This window comes from Neolamprologus multifasciatus, chromosome 23 (assembly GCF_963576455.1).
Source record: "Neolamprologus multifasciatus chromosome 23, fNeoMul1.2, whole genome shotgun sequence".
Taxonomy (NCBI): Eukaryota; Metazoa; Chordata; class Actinopteri; order Cichliformes; family Cichlidae; genus Neolamprologus; species Neolamprologus multifasciatus.
Window position 1 is genome coordinate 39,071,379 of NC_140460.1, and position 15,295 is coordinate 39,086,673.

The following is a 15,295-nucleotide window of genomic DNA, read 5'->3' on the forward strand; positions in this document are numbered from 1 at the left end:
AACTTAACTTATGTGCCAATTTTCTGTCTTTTATTCCAGTCAACTATTGCATCAAACACATTGCCTTCCAAAGTTATTCCCTTTAAATATGTTCTAAACAAATGACTGGTGGAAAGGTAAAAAAAATATATACTTGAAAATAATTAATATTAAGTCTTTTGAATTATTACATTAAACAAAACATCCCCTCTAGCAGACATGTTGTATCCTACAAAACTGTACCACAGACCTGTGGAAAAGGACCTTGACACATGATAGATAGAACTAATAATAAGCATAGTTCACCTCTTGCTGCTAACCATATGAACTTATTAAACATAATTATTTAACATTTAAACTAGTAAAACTTTTAAGTATGAAATTTTAAACTGAAATTTACATTTTTCATGGTGGAAACAAATTGATGTTATCCACAATTTTTTGAAAATAAATTCAAATATCCCTGAAATTTAAGCTCTTTCTTTTTTTATACAATGATGTGTTCCCTGTGTGTGGGTTTAACAAACTTTAGAGCTTCATAGCCAGTCATTGTTAGTGCAAACCTTTCATTCTTGGTTTAAACATGATGGACTTTAATCAAGCTATGCTGAACTCATAAGAGCTTTTAGCAGCCAAAACATTGTCCAGTTCATTTCGTAGTTCTGGGTAGGACGTGTATGTCCATGGTAGTTCCAGAAGAGGGCTGCGTGTGTGTGCCACAGGTCGTCGTGCCAGTCCATCCACAGGCGTGAACAGTACCTCAACCTTGTCAACACAGATGACATCTGACCCAGTAAGAAACCTGAACATCCTTCTGAGCCCTGTATTGTCAAGTCCTCTGATGTACTGGTGCAGAAATCTGAAGCTTTGCTTTTCTGCTTGAGTGGTGGGAGAGGCAGTAAGCAACTTCAAAAGCTTTCTCGTTGTTGGCTTTTTATCTTCATACATTTGTAGGACATCTTGTGGGCTTTGAAAAGCTTCTTTTAGGAAGTGGCTTGCAACTAAGGACATTTTCTCTGCGGCATATGCTGGTTTTTGGATTAATTGTTTGTGTGCGACTTTCAGAAGAAGGCCTTTTAAGTTCTCTTTGGTTGGAAGCACTGATACATCCAGGCGATCCATGAGATCCAGCACTTCATCCCTGTCTTCATCTGAAAGATCTTCTTTTAGTGCCTTTGTTATCAGATCTCTATCTGATTGACTTAGGTAAAAGAGAAGACTTTCAAACAGCAGATCATCTGATACTTGATTCTCACCGAAGATGAGTGCCACTGTGAAAACAGGAGCAAGGCGACAAGGGAAATATCCATGGTCTTGAAATCCCTTCAGTAAAATTCTACCCATGGATTTCCACTCTTCTTCCTGCCATTTAGGAGACAGTGATGGCACTCTGAACTCCTCTCCTTCAGCTGTGTTGTCCACAAACTCTGACCAAAATGCAGCATACACATCTCTTGATACACCGTCTGCATCAGCTCCTTTTTCATCAATGTAGGTGTATTTTAGAGGGTGTATGAGGAGTGCTGGATCTTTGAACTGGCTGATCATCTCCTCCAGAATAGTAACCCTGTGAAGTTTGATGGTAACACAGACAACATCATATGATCCTGCAGAGCTTATTGCTTCATTGCTTATAGATGTATCTGGACTACTGACTGCTGTGTTTGTTGGAGGAAGTGTAATGGATATGATGACCAGATCATCTTCCTCAAACTGCAGGAATGGTTCATCTATTACAGTGTCATCAAGTTAACAAGGCAGAGGCTCTCCAAGGTCGGGTCCAATCATTACCTCAGATGTGTCGAATAAAACATCTTCATCAGCATTCCTAGATTCTGATGATGAGATCACAACAGTGTGAGAAGCTTCTTCATCTCCTTGATGTGAGTCAGTCAGTTGTGTAACATTGTTTACATGTGTTTTCCCTCTATCATAAACTTCTTCATCATCTTCATCATTGGAAAATCTTCTTGTGCACAAGTAAAATCTCAACATTCCCATTTTAAGTGCTGAGTAGAGTTCTCCAACTGTGACATCTTCATCAAATACGGCCTCTTCCTGATAGTCTAATATGTCATGACTGAACACCTCCCATCTTCCAAATTTGCTTTTTCCACTTGGAAAGAAAAGATCTTTAGCATACTGTAATATGTCAGCTTTTTTGGAGTCTTTGGGCACATCAAAGGTCATTGCTCCTCCTCCTCTGCGCTTTCTCACTTGCTTACCTTCATGGATCCACCCTAACTCAATTTTTCGAGTCTTTTTCTCAGCCCATTTGTTGATTTTTGCATATGTTCTTTTTCTCTTAGAAACAAATGCCTCCTCATGATCAGGTTTCTTCTCATTTTCATTGATTCCCATCTTTTCCTTCAATTTTTCAAGCAATGAGTTTTTTCTTGATTCCTTAGTACTTGCACCACTGTTTTCCAAGAAGAACCGTCTGGCAGCTATCCGATCACCATATGTTGGGATGTAACCAGACAGGGTCTTGTCATCCATGAAATCAATCACTGTGGCATCAATCTGTAATAACAGAGATATTTATTACTATACAGAAGTACAAGGTATACCTGCTGCCACACCACATGAGGTACCTCACTAAAAAAAATGTATGTACATTTCACATGCGTTTTGATAATTGTCTGTTATTATTTTAGTGGCAGCCATCAATATTTAGCATTTATTCTTTTCATCTCTCTATGCCAGCAACATTAATGAGATTATCTAACATGTTATTAATAGAAATATTACAGTATATACAATGCCCACTTTTGAAAAAGTAAATTAGTATTCACGTATCTTTCAGTTGCACAGATCACAAAGGGTTGAACTCACTGGTTTTTTAAACTGAAGCCAAATATCAATATAAACACAGTTTAATTCATTTGTTTTTAGATAAACAAGGAAACATAGTGCATCACATAATATAGCGATATATTTAAGAAACCTGGAATCTGCATATGGGTTAAGTAGTAACATGTGGTCATACAACGACCCAGTTTTATACAGCGGGTTAATTTGTTTTACATTCTCCATTCCATATATATCCACACCAATGCAGTTTACCTTTACGTCCTTACGCAGTCAAAGCGAGAGAAGCGAAAACCGCTGTGGTTGCTAACTTAGCAATATGTCATATTTTTAGACACTGTAACTTCGTAAAAAGCGAGTTTTACAAATTTCCCCCTCACGAGAGCACTTACGCGTTCTTGTAGCATTCGTAAGAGACAGTCCTCAGGTACACCACGATTCCGAAGAAATCTCAGAAGTGGGCTATCAGTGTTTGTGTCCATGTTGAAAGCAGGGCATTCAAAGTTAAGTGCCAGTTCTGAAGAGCGTGAGCTCTCCACACCTACCATGGATTTGGGTTTCCGAACGCAACACGTTTTACGTTCTTACAATAAAAATGTTATTGTAATGGTATTTTTTATAACGTTTGTACAATATATGATCACGTTCGTACAATATAATATTTATATTGTACGAACGTGATAATTATATTGTACGAACGTGATAATTATGTATATTGTAATAACGTGATATTATGTTGTTCAAACGTGAAAGGTATATTGTACAAACGTGAAAGGTATATTGTACAAACAGGAAAAGTATCTTGTTAGAACAATAAACTTTTCACATTATAACGTGATACACTTGTATTTTTCTTTTGCCTGGGTGGCAGCTCTACGCTTCCGTACTATCTGCTATTCGCGAACAGAGATACTCATGTTTCTCCGTGACTGCAGCTGTCAGTCAAAGCTGTTATGATGACGTTTCACCCCAATTTAACATCACCGCGGTAGGAATTAGAATCAAACTTATGGGAAAGGAGACCCCTTGGACATCAATCAGCATGATGAGAACTATTGATAACAAAAGAAAGAATCTTTGGAAAGAGAGAAGAGGCAGTCGTTCCATATATCGGTTGTTAAGCTTAATGTGGGAATGCTTTACAAATATTCAGAGATGAACTTACACACTTGCTTTACTTCTCTCTGGGATAACTTTCTCGAAGATGAAATGCCGGTTTGGTAGCGAGGCTCCAACTGCTCAACCAGACCGCCGACAGGTCTCGCACGCCACAGCCGCTCTATCACGTGACTCATACTGCTCCAACGTGCTACGGTTATGAGCTGAGTTACGCCGTGTCGCAAGTTTTGTGAGATGCTTTCGTGATATTTAATGGATCGGATTACATTTTTTAAATTTCTTTCTGATATCCGATCCAGTAATTTACGTCAGTATCGGACCGATACGTAATATCAGATCGGTTCATCTCTAATTAATAAACTAATACAAGTAACCACTGGTTGCACTGATGTGATTAGACTCTTGTGAGTCATCAATCTCTCAAATGTCCTTCTCTCTCCTCCAGGGGAACATCTTATCGACCAGAGCTGCAAGCCACTTCCTCCAAATATGATGAAGATGTGAGATTTTCAGCAACAGGGACACTTTCCTGAGTTTCAGGAAATGATTTGTGGTTAAAGTAGCAGGACTGTCGAGCACATTTTTATATTTCAAGGTGCCGTTTTTTAAAAAGGAAAATATGACAGCCAAAAACAACAACAACAAAAAAACTCCATAACATGCAAACTTCAGTATGAATACTAAGATGAGAGGACAGGGATGAGGTAAAGCTTGCTCATTGGTCCAGTATTGGCCGTATGCCACATACGTGATCTGCTGAGACGGTCATTCAGGCTCCATGCAGATGAACTCAACACTTCCTTTGCTTTGTACCCTGTGCAAGTCTGTCAGATCGGTGCATTTATATGAATATGACGCAGTGTTTTATTTTTTCCTGTAAAATTCTCTGTAAACTATAAACCAAAACTGTGTTTCTGTTTTTTATAATTATATTAAATTCAACATGTCACATCTTGTTGTTGTTTTTTTCTCTAACTTACTTCATGTCTCCATGTTATACTCTGCAATATTAATGTGATTTGTTCGTTTAATCTGTTATTGACAGTGAGGTGCTGCTTTAGGTTTTATAGTAGTTACTGTCAAAAGGAAACATAACTTAAATATTCCTTGATTAGCATCTAGGAAATGATCAGCGAGGCGCTTTTGTGCTTCAAGGAAAGCAGGAGGAGACTAGAGAATACAGGAAGGAGTAGTGAAAGTTTTAGCGCCCTCTGCAGTTTGTGTGTGGAAGTGCAAAAGCTTACAGCACCTGGTATTCCCAGGCGGTCTCCCATCCAAGTACTGACCAGGCCCGACCCTGCTTAGCTTCCGAGATCAGACGAGATCGGGCGTGTTCAGGGTGGTATGGCCGTAAGCGAAAGCAGAGCTCAGAAACAGCATTTTTATACATGCTGTAGCGACACATGCACACGTTTTCTCTTCGATATAGAAGTTAAAGTCTCCAAACGACAAAAATGTTTGAATTACAAAACACACGGTTCTATAATAATCTAACATATGTTATTATGGTGACGTTACGGCGGGAAAAGCATTTTTGCAGCTCAGTGTCGAAGCTACAGTTAACAACGAATAGCTGCATGCTTTCGCTGTAACATATAAAACTTGGCACAATACTATATTTTAAACTGTGAGACATTTGCCAAGTATAAAAGGTGTTTTATAGCGGGCTTCCTTCGTTTACGGCCATACCACCCTGAACACGCCCGATCTCGTCTGATCTCGGAAGCTAAGCAGGGTCGGGCCTGGTCAGTACTTGGATGGGAGACCGCCTGGGAATACCAGGTGCTGTAAGCTTTTGCACTTCAACACAAACACTGCAGAGGGCGCTGCTGCTCATGTTTATGCTCACAGGCATGAAAAGTTAGATTTCTGGGTAATAAAATCTTTTTTCTATCTTTTTAACATGAGAATATTATATTTCCATCTTGTCTTCCACAGTAATCAGATTAATGATGAGACAAAAGTAGAACAAGGAAAGAATAGGCCATGTATCTCACGTTTAAACAAAATTGATGTTTTCTGAAAAATCTCACACAGATAAACATTTACAGGAAATTACTTTTCCTTCAAAACAAGCATCAAAGAGTCTGTGGTTTTCTTTATTGATTGTACTTGAGTAGAAGCTGTAAAGGAAAATTTCTATTATTCTCATTTAAAGTGTTTAAGTTCTTAAGCATATGCTTAGTTCTGACACTATAATAGACTGTTCAGTGGAAGTTTCTAAACTAGATGAACTTATTTCAGCCCCAGTAGTTGGAGAAGACAACTCCCTATTGCATGCATAATATACCACTGAAATTTATAAAACAGCTTTCACAAACAAGTTTGAATTTATTTTGGATTTTCTCAAATGCACACAGTGCCAAAAGCATACACAGTCAAATCTTTTCATATGAGGTGCTGAAGGTTCTGCACCTCATAACTCAACGAGCCCTATTAACTTCTCATTAGTGATCATGGCTGACTACAAGTGTTAGTTTCTCTTCGCAGCATAAAAAGGATTCGCTTAAAAGCACTTGTTGGATTGACCAATATTTAGAACAACAGAAAGTCCAAGGAACTCACCGTAAACCATTTAAGCCATTTTTATACACTTACAGATTCGGTTCAAACAATCGTTTGTAATTACAAGTTGTTTTAATATGTTACCACTTTGCCAAGGACTGGAAGAAGACCAAAGAGTCCCCCTTAGATCAGAGGGAATTTGTTATTACTGTGAACTGAGGATCCCAACCACTTCTGGAAAGACAGCTTTATGGGCAGACTTGACAATGACTGAGCTATATGGCCACAATGACAACAGTATGTTTGGTGTATCAAAGGTGATCCTTTGAAATCTGAGAACACTGTACCAGATGTTAAGCATGGTGGTGGTAGGATCATGCTCCGGGGCTGATATGCTGGATGGAATATTAAAGAAGGAGGACTAGTAAAGTGAGTTTACAATCAACCATTGAAACTGATCATCAGAGATAGAAAACTTCTATTCAGTGCTTTTCCAAATCCTCATCCTCGACTTATTAGTAAAAGAAAACAAATTTCATAATATAATATGTTCTGATGACATTCAGTTGGATCTGATTTACACATCGGGTCGTGTTTTCGTAGCGTAAACGCTGGGCGTCCTCTCAGAGCCTACGCTCTATCTTACAGAAGCGTAGAGCTGCCATCCAGGCAAAAGAAAAATAGAAGTGTATCACGTTATAACATGAAAAGTTTATTGTTCTAACAAGATACTTTTCCTGTTTGTACAATATACTATCATGTTTGTACAATATACTTTTCACGTTTGAACAACATAATATCACGTTATTACAATATACATAATCATCATGTTCATACAATATAATTATCACGTTCGTACAATATAAATATTATATTGTACGAACGTGATAATTATATTGTTTGAACAATAAAGTTTTCACGTTATAACATATATTTTATTGTTCGAGCATGATATATTGCCGTAAAACTACGGAAGCGTAAAACATAGTGAAGTGGGTGACAGTGCAGATCAGAGTGCGAGAAAATGGCTCGTTTATTGGAATTAATTAAGTTCTATTTTATGCTTGGATTGAGGCATGGGGAGATTTTGCTGTTATTGAGCAGATTGGACAGTATTGTGATAAGCATGCGGACACTTAGAAGAAACCTAAAACGCATGGGACTGTACAGGAGAAAGAATGAGTCCGATCCGATTGAGGTGGCACGATTTCTTATTGATCAACTGGAGGGACACGGGAGGCTCCATGGATACAAACTACACCACCTGAACTGCATTCAGGCAGGTTATGTTGTCACGCAGAGTACTGTGAGACATTTACTGAAATATCTTGACCCTTACGGTGTTGAGCAACGACGCAGAAATCGCCTAATGCGACGCACGTATGTAAACCCTGGACCAAATTTCATGTGGCATGTTGACTCCTATGACAAACTGAAGCCTTTTGGAATCTGTATAAATGGAGCTATTGATGGCTTTTCGAGAGTTATGATTTGGCTTCATGCCTATTCAACAAACAATGATCCCAAAGTCATTGCTGGATATTTCATAGCAGAAGTTGAAAAGAGGATGGGAACACCTGCTAGGATTCGCTCTGATTTGGGAACAGAAAATGTCATAATGGCCGAGATACAACGATTCTTGCGCTGGACTATGGATCCGAACGTCAGAAACTGTTTTATTACTGGATCCAGCAATCACAATCAGCGTATTGAAGGCTGGTGGGCCTTTCTGAGACGACATCATGCTCAGCACTGGATAAATCGTCTCCAGGAACTAAAAGACCATGACTGCTTTTCTGGATGTTTTTTGGACAAGCAGCTCATATTGTTTACGTGCCTGAACGTCATCGAGGTATGTAACCATGTTTATATTCTTTTAATGAGTCATTGTGTGTGTGTGTGTTAGAGAGAAAGAGAGACACGGAGAGAGAATAAAAAGTTTGCTTTAACACCCACCATGCACCGTCCCTATTATCACTGCGTTCAGGATATGAAAAAATGCATATTTCACTGGCCAGAAACATAAAATCACACTGTCTAAAACAATTCACGTTTAATAATTACTTTAAATTTTACACAGTATCACGTGTCTACCACTGTTATTCTTGTTGTTGTTGTTGTTGTCTTATTTTTGATAAACTCTGTTTTTCTGACTGTCACTGTGTGGTGCTTTTGATTGATTGATCGTACTTTATTCATCCCGAGGGAAATTGGGTTAAGGCTGCCAGCCGTGCCAGCGCCGTTTTGGGTAACATGTTGAGCCAAGAGAAATGTGTTCTTTTACTGATATGAGATTTTTAATTTTTAATATTTAATAGGAGGAGCTGCAGCAAGTTGCACATATGTGGAACACCCACATAATACGCAGAAGCAGAAATGCAGTTGCTCCAAGTGGACGTCCGATTCTCATGTACACCATCCCTCATCTCTTTGGAGGACAGGATCATCTGAAAGAGGTTTCTCGGGAGGCAGTGGATGCTTGTAAGCAAGAATGTCAACAGAGAGGACCTTATACCTGTGATGAAACCGTTTTCAGCTTGTGTTGCCTCATAATGTCAGAGAACTTCTTACTTCCACCAAGCACAGCAGATGAATCCATTGAACTGTATCTCTTCCTGAGAACCTATATACTGAAGGACTTATAAACCTAAATATAATTGGGCTTTGGGAATTTTTATGCACATATTTTTTGGTACAATGTTTTATTTGTGCAATAAACAATAGAAAAGACAATCATTATTATTTTGTTTGGATTTTCGGTTGAAGATAGTAGCAAGCAAGCATGTCTAAATTTATTTAACCAAATCTGCGTACTCCAGTGAAGAATCAAAATTAAAGCAGGTCCTTGTATTTGTATTGCTTTTCTTTTTTTTAATATTTTGACTGAGGCATTTATGCAAAAAACAGGCGTTTGCTTCCCATCTAAAGAAAACATCTGACACCTGCTTATTAATTGAAATGAGAACATTGAAGTAAATGCTTGAATACGCAAAATGTTTTAAAAATAAATCAGTAGAAAGACTTGCATTGAATAATCTCAACCTTTTGGCATTTCCAATTATTTTTTAACTGAATTTCTATTATATCTGATTTCTGTTTTAAGACTGTCAAAAAAACATTTTTTAAACTGCTGATCCTATACATTCTCATTCATGAAATATTGTTTTCAATTTTACTGAACACACTGTGCAACTGCTATTCATCCACGAACAGTTTCTTGTAAACTGGTAAATGTAAAAATTCTGCATTATTTAATAATCAACAAACACTGTTAGATGTTAGCCTCCCTTTTATTTGTGTTCAAGGAGAAGAAAACACGGACTCTTGATAAACACTACAAAACTTAACTTATGTGCCAATTTTCTGTCTTTTATTCCAGTCAACTATTGCATCAAACACATTGCCTTCCAAAGTTATTCCCTTTAAATATGTTCTAAACAAATGACTGGTGGAAAGGTAAAAAAAATATATACTTGAAAATAATTAATATTAAGTCTTTTGAATTATTACATTAAACAAAACATCCCCTCTAGCAGACATGTTGTATCCTACAAAACTGTACCACAGACCTGTGGAAAAGGACCTTGACACATGATAGATAGAACTAATAATAAGCATAGTTCACCTCTTGCTGCTAACCATATGAACTTATTAAACATAATTATTTAACATTTAAACTAGTAAAACTTTTAAGTATGAAATTTTAAACTGAAATTTACATTTTTTCATGGTGGAAACAAATTGATGTTATCCACAATTTTTTGAAAATAAATTCAAATATCCCTGAAATTTAAGCTCTTTCTTTTTTTATACAATGATGTGTTCCCTGTGTGTGGGTTTAACAAACTTTAGAGCTTCATAGCCAGTCATTGTTAGTGCAAACCTTTCATTCTTGGTTTAAACATGATGGACTTTAATCAAGCTATGCTGAACTCATAAGAGCTTTTAGCAGCCAAAACATTGTCCAGTTCATTTCGTAGTTCTGGGTAGGACGTGTATGTCCATGGTAGTTCCAGAAGAGGGCCGCATGTGTGTGCCACAGGTCGTCGTGCCAGTCCATCCACAGGCGTGAACAGTACCTCAACCTTGTCAACACAGATGACATCTGACCCAGTAAGAAACCTGAACATCCTTCTGAGCCCTGTATTGTCAAGTCCTCTGATGTACTGGTGCAGAAATCTGAAGCTTTGCTTTTCTGCTTGAGTGGTGGGAGAGGCAGTAAGCAACTTCAAAAGCTTTCTCGTTGTTGGCTTTTTATCTTCATACATTTGTAGGACATCTTGTGGGCTTTGAAAAGCTTCTTTTAGGAAGTGGCTTGCAACTAAGGACATTTTCTCTGCGGCATATGCTGGTTTTTGGATTAATTGTTTGTGTGCGACTTTCAGAAGAAGGCCTTTTAAGTTCTCTTTGGTTGGAAGCACTGATACATCCAGGCGATCCATGAGATCCAGCACTTCATCCCTGTCTTCATCTGAAAGATCTTCTTTTAGTGCCCTTGTTATCAGATCTCTATCTGATTGACTTAGGTAAAAGAGAAGACTTTCAAACAGCAGATCATCTGATACTTGATTCTCACCTAAGATGAGTGCCACTGTGAAAACAGGAGCAAGGCGACAAGGGAAATATCCATGGTCTTGAAATCCCTTCAGTAAAATTCTACCCATGGATTTCCACTCTTCTTCCTGCCATTTAGGAGACAGTGATGGCACTCTGAACTCCTCTCCTTCAGCTGTGTTGTCCACAAACTCTGACCAAAATGCAGCATACACATCTCTTGATACACCGTCTGCATCAGCTCCTTTTTCATCAATGTAGGTGTATTTTAGAGGGTGTATGAGGAGTGCTGGATCTTTGAACTGGCTGATCATCTCCTCCAGAATAGTAACCCTGTGAAGTTTGATGGTAACACAGACAACATCATATGATCCTGCAGAGCTTATTGCTTCATTGCTTATAGATGTATCTGGACTACTGACTGCTGTGTTTGTTGGAGGAAGTGTAATGGATATGATGACCAGATCATCTTCCTCAAACTGCAGGAATGGTTCATCTATTACAGTGTCATCAAGTTGACAAGGCAGAGGCTCTCCAAGGTCGGGTCCAATCATTACCTCAGATGTGTCGAATAAAACATCTTCATCAGCATTCCTAGATTCTGATGATGAGATCACAACAGTGTGAGAAGCTTCTTCATCTCCTTGATGTGAGTCAGTCAGTTGTGTAACATTGTTTACATGTGTTTTCCCTCTATCATAAACTTCTTCATCATCTTCATCATTGGAAAATCTTCTTGTGCACAAGTAAAATCTCAACATTCCCATTTTAAGTGCTGAGTAGAGTTCTCCAACTGTGACATCTTCATCAAATACGGCCTCTTCCTGATAGTCTAATATGTTATGACTGAACACCTCCCATCTTCCAAATTTGCTTTTTCCACTTGGAAAGAAAAGATCTTTAGCATACTGTAATATGTCAGCTTTTTTGGAGTCTTTGGGCACATCAAAGGTCATTGCTCCTCCTCCTCTGCGCTTTCTCACTTGCTTACCTTCATGGATCCACCCTAACTCAATTTTTCGAGTCTTTTTCTCAGCCCATTTGTTGATTTTTGCATATGTTCTTTTTCTCTTAGAAACAAATGCCTCCTCATGATCAGGTTTCTTCTCATTTTCATTGATTCCCATCTTTTCCTTCAATTTTTCAAGCAATGAGTTTTTTCTTGATTCCTTAGTACTTGCACCACTGTTTTCCAAGCAGAACCGCCTGGCAGCTATCCGATCACCATATGTTGGGATGTAACCAGACAGGGTCTTGTCATCCATGAAATCAATCACTGTGGCATCAATCTGTAATAACAGAGATATTTATTACTATACAGAAGTACAAGGTATACCTGCTGCCACACCACATGAGGTACCTCACTAAAAAAAATGTATGTACATTTCACATGCGTTTTGATAATTGTCTGTTATTATTTTAGTGGCAGCCATCAATATTTAGCATTTATTCTTTTCATCTCTCTATGCCAGCAACATTAATGAGATTATCTAACATGTTATTAATAGAAATATTACAGTATATACAATGCCCACTTTTGAAAAAGTAAATTAGTATTCACGTATCTTTCAGTTGCACAGATCACAAAGGGTTGAACTCACTGGTTTTTTAAACTGAAGCCAAATATCAATATAAACACAGTTTAATTCATTTGTTTTTAGATAAACAAGGAAACATAGTGCATCACATAATATAGCGATATATTTAAGAAACCTGGAATCTGCATATGGGTTAAGTAGTAACATGTGGTCATACAACAACCCAGTTTTATACAGCGGGTTAATTTGTTTTACATTCTCCATTCCATATATATCCACACCAATGCAGTTTACCTTTACGTCCTTACGCAGTCAAAGCGAGAGAAGTGAAAACCGCTGTGGTTGCTAACTTAGCAATATGTCATATTTTTAGACGCTGTAACTTCGTAAAAAGCGAGTTTTACAAATTTCCCCCTCACGAGAGCACTTACGCGTTCTTGTAGCATTCGTAAGAGACAGTCCTCAGGTACACCACGATTCCGAAGAAATCTCAGAAGTGGGCTATCAGTGTTTGTGTCCATGTTGAAAGCAGGGCATTCAAAGTTAAGTGCCAGTTCTGAAGAGCGTGAGCTCTCCACACCTACCATGGATTTGGGTTTCCGAACGCAACACGTTTTACGTTCTTACAATAAAAATGTTATTGTAATGGTATTTTTTATAACGTTTGTACAATATATGATCACGTTCGTACAATATAATATTTATATTGTACGAACGTGATAATTATATTGTACGAACGTGATAATTATGTATATTGTAATAACGTGATATTATGTTGTTCAAACGTGAAAGGTATATTGTACAAACGTGAAAGGTATATTGTACAAACAGGAAAAGTATCTTGTTAGAACAATAAACTTTTCACATTATAACGTGATACACTTGTATTTTTCTTTTGCCTGGGTGGCAGCTCTACGCTTCCGTACTATCTGCTATTCGCGAACAGAGATACTCATGTTTCTCCGTGACTGCAGCTGTCAGTCAAAGCTGTTATGATGACGTTTCACCCCAATTTAACATCACCGCGGTAGGAATTAGAATCAAACTTATGGGAAAGGAGACCCCTTGGACATCAATCAGCATGATGAGAACTATTGATAACAAAAGAAAGAATCTTTGGAAAGAGAGAAGAGGCAGTCGTTCCATATATCGGTTGTTAAGCTTAATGTGGGAATGCTTTACAAATATTCAGAGATGAACTTACACACTTGCTTTACTTCTCTCTGGGATAACTTTCTCGAAGATGAAATGCCGGTTTGGTAGCGAGGCTCCAACTGCTCAACCAGACCGCCGACAGGTCTCGCACGCCACAGCCGCTCTATCACGTGACTCATACTGCTCCAACGTGCTACGGTTATGAGCTGAGTTACGCCGTGTCGCAAGTTTTGTGAGATGCTTTCGTGATATTTAATGGATCGGATTACATTTTTTAAATTTCTTTCTGATATCCGATCCAGTAATTTACGTCAGTATCGGACCGATACGTAATATCAGATCGGTTCATCTCTAATTAATAAACTAATACAAGTAACCACTGGTTGCACTGATGTGATTAGACTCTTGTGAGTCATCAATCTCTCAAATGTCCTTCTCTCTCCTCCAGGGGAACATCTTATCGACCAGAGCTGCAAGCCACTTCCTCCAAATAGGATGAAGATGTGAGATTTTCAGCAACAGGGACACTTTCCTGAGTTTCAGGAAATGATTTGTGGTTAAAGTAGCAGGACTGTCGAGCACATTTTTATATTTCAAGGTGCCGTTTTTTAAAAAGGAAAATATGACAGCCAAAAACAACAACAACAAAAAAACTCCATAACATGCAAACTTCAGTATGAATACTAAGATGAGAGGACAGGGATGAGGTAAAGCTTGCTCATTGGTCCAGTATTGGCCGTATGCCACATACGTGATCTGCTGAGACGGTCATTCAGGCTCCATGCAGATGAACTCAACACTTCCTTTGCTTTGTACCCTGTGCAAGTCTGTCAGATCGGTGCATTTATATGAATATGACGCAGTGTTTTATTTTTTCCTGTAAAATTCTCTGTAAACTATAAACCAAAACTGTGTTTCTGTTTTTTATAATTATATTAAATTCAACATGTCACATCTTGTTGTTGTTTTTTTCTCTAACTTACTTCATGTCTCCATGTTATACTCTGCAATATTAATGTGATTTGTTCGTTTAATCTGTTATTGACAGTGAGGTGCTGCTTTAGGTTTTATAGTAGTTACTGTCAAAAGGAAACATAACTTAAATATTCCTTGATTAGCATCTAGGAAATGATCAGCGAGGCGCTTTTGTGCTTCAAGGAAAGCAGGAGGAGACTAGAGAATACAGGAAGGAGTAGTGAAAGTTTTAGCGCCCTCTGCAGTTTGTGTGTGGAAGTGCAAAAGCTTACAGCACCTGGTATTCCCAGGCGGTCTCCCATCCAAGTACTGACCAGGCCCGACCCTGCTTAGCTTCCGAGATCAGACGAGATCGGGCGTGTTCAGGGTGGTATGGCCGTAAGCGAAAGCAGAGCTCAGAAACAGCATTTTTATACATGCTGTAGCGACACATGCACACGTTTTCTCTTCTATATAGAAGTTAAAGTCTCCAAACGACAAAAATGTTTGAATTACAAAACACACGGTTCTATAATAATCTAACATATGTTATTATGGTGACGTTACGGCGGGAAAAGCATTTTTGCAGCTCAGTGTCGAAGCTACAGTTAACAACGAATAGCTGCATGCTTTCGCTGTAACATATAAAACTTGGCACAATACTATATTTTAAACTGTGA

The 15,295-nt window shown here is 38.2% G+C and overlaps 2 protein-coding genes, 3 non-coding genes and 1 pseudogene across 5 annotated transcripts in view; 2 read left to right on the plus strand and 4 right to left on the minus strand.

Moving 5' to 3' along the window:
- Positions 1–15,295, plus strand: part of smim11 (small integral membrane protein 11) — a 68,147-nt gene that overhangs the window by 14,234 nt on the left and 38,618 nt on the right. The window lies entirely within an intron of this gene.
- LOC146492203 (uncharacterized) lies at positions 498–3,451 on the minus strand (annotated as a pseudogene).
- Positions 5,147–5,265, minus strand: LOC146492204 (5S ribosomal RNA). The gene has a single exon (XR_014872650.1). It is a non-coding gene; the product is annotated as a 5S ribosomal RNA (ribosomal RNA).
- LOC146492205 (5S ribosomal RNA) lies at positions 5,585–5,703 on the plus strand. Its single transcript, XR_014872677.1, has one exon. It is a non-coding gene; the product is annotated as a 5S ribosomal RNA (ribosomal RNA).
- Positions 10,253–13,206, minus strand: LOC146492206 (uncharacterized). Its single transcript, XM_085150315.1, has 2 exons — positions 12,938–13,206; positions 10,253–12,257 (listed from the first exon to the last, which is right to left on the minus strand). The coding sequence occupies exons 1-2, from the start codon at positions 13,091–13,093 to the stop codon at positions 10,332–10,334; spliced, it is 2,082 nt and encodes a 693-aa protein (XP_085006441.1). The 5' UTR covers positions 13,094–13,206; the 3' UTR covers positions 10,253–10,331.
- Positions 14,902–15,020, minus strand: LOC146492207 (5S ribosomal RNA). The gene has a single exon (XR_014872651.1). It is a non-coding gene; the product is annotated as a 5S ribosomal RNA (ribosomal RNA).

What these genes read in the sequence shown, in the direction of transcription:
- LOC146492206 (XM_085150315.1), bottom strand. Translation starts at nt 13,093, where the DNA reads ATGGTAGGTGTGGAGAGCTCACGCTCTTCAGAACTGGCACTTAACTTT. An exon ending in TACGAATGCTACAAGAACGC is followed by an intron (nt 12,258 to 12,937) that starts GTAAGTGCTCTC and finishes CTGTTATTACAG; the next exon opens with ATTGATGCCACAGTGATTGA.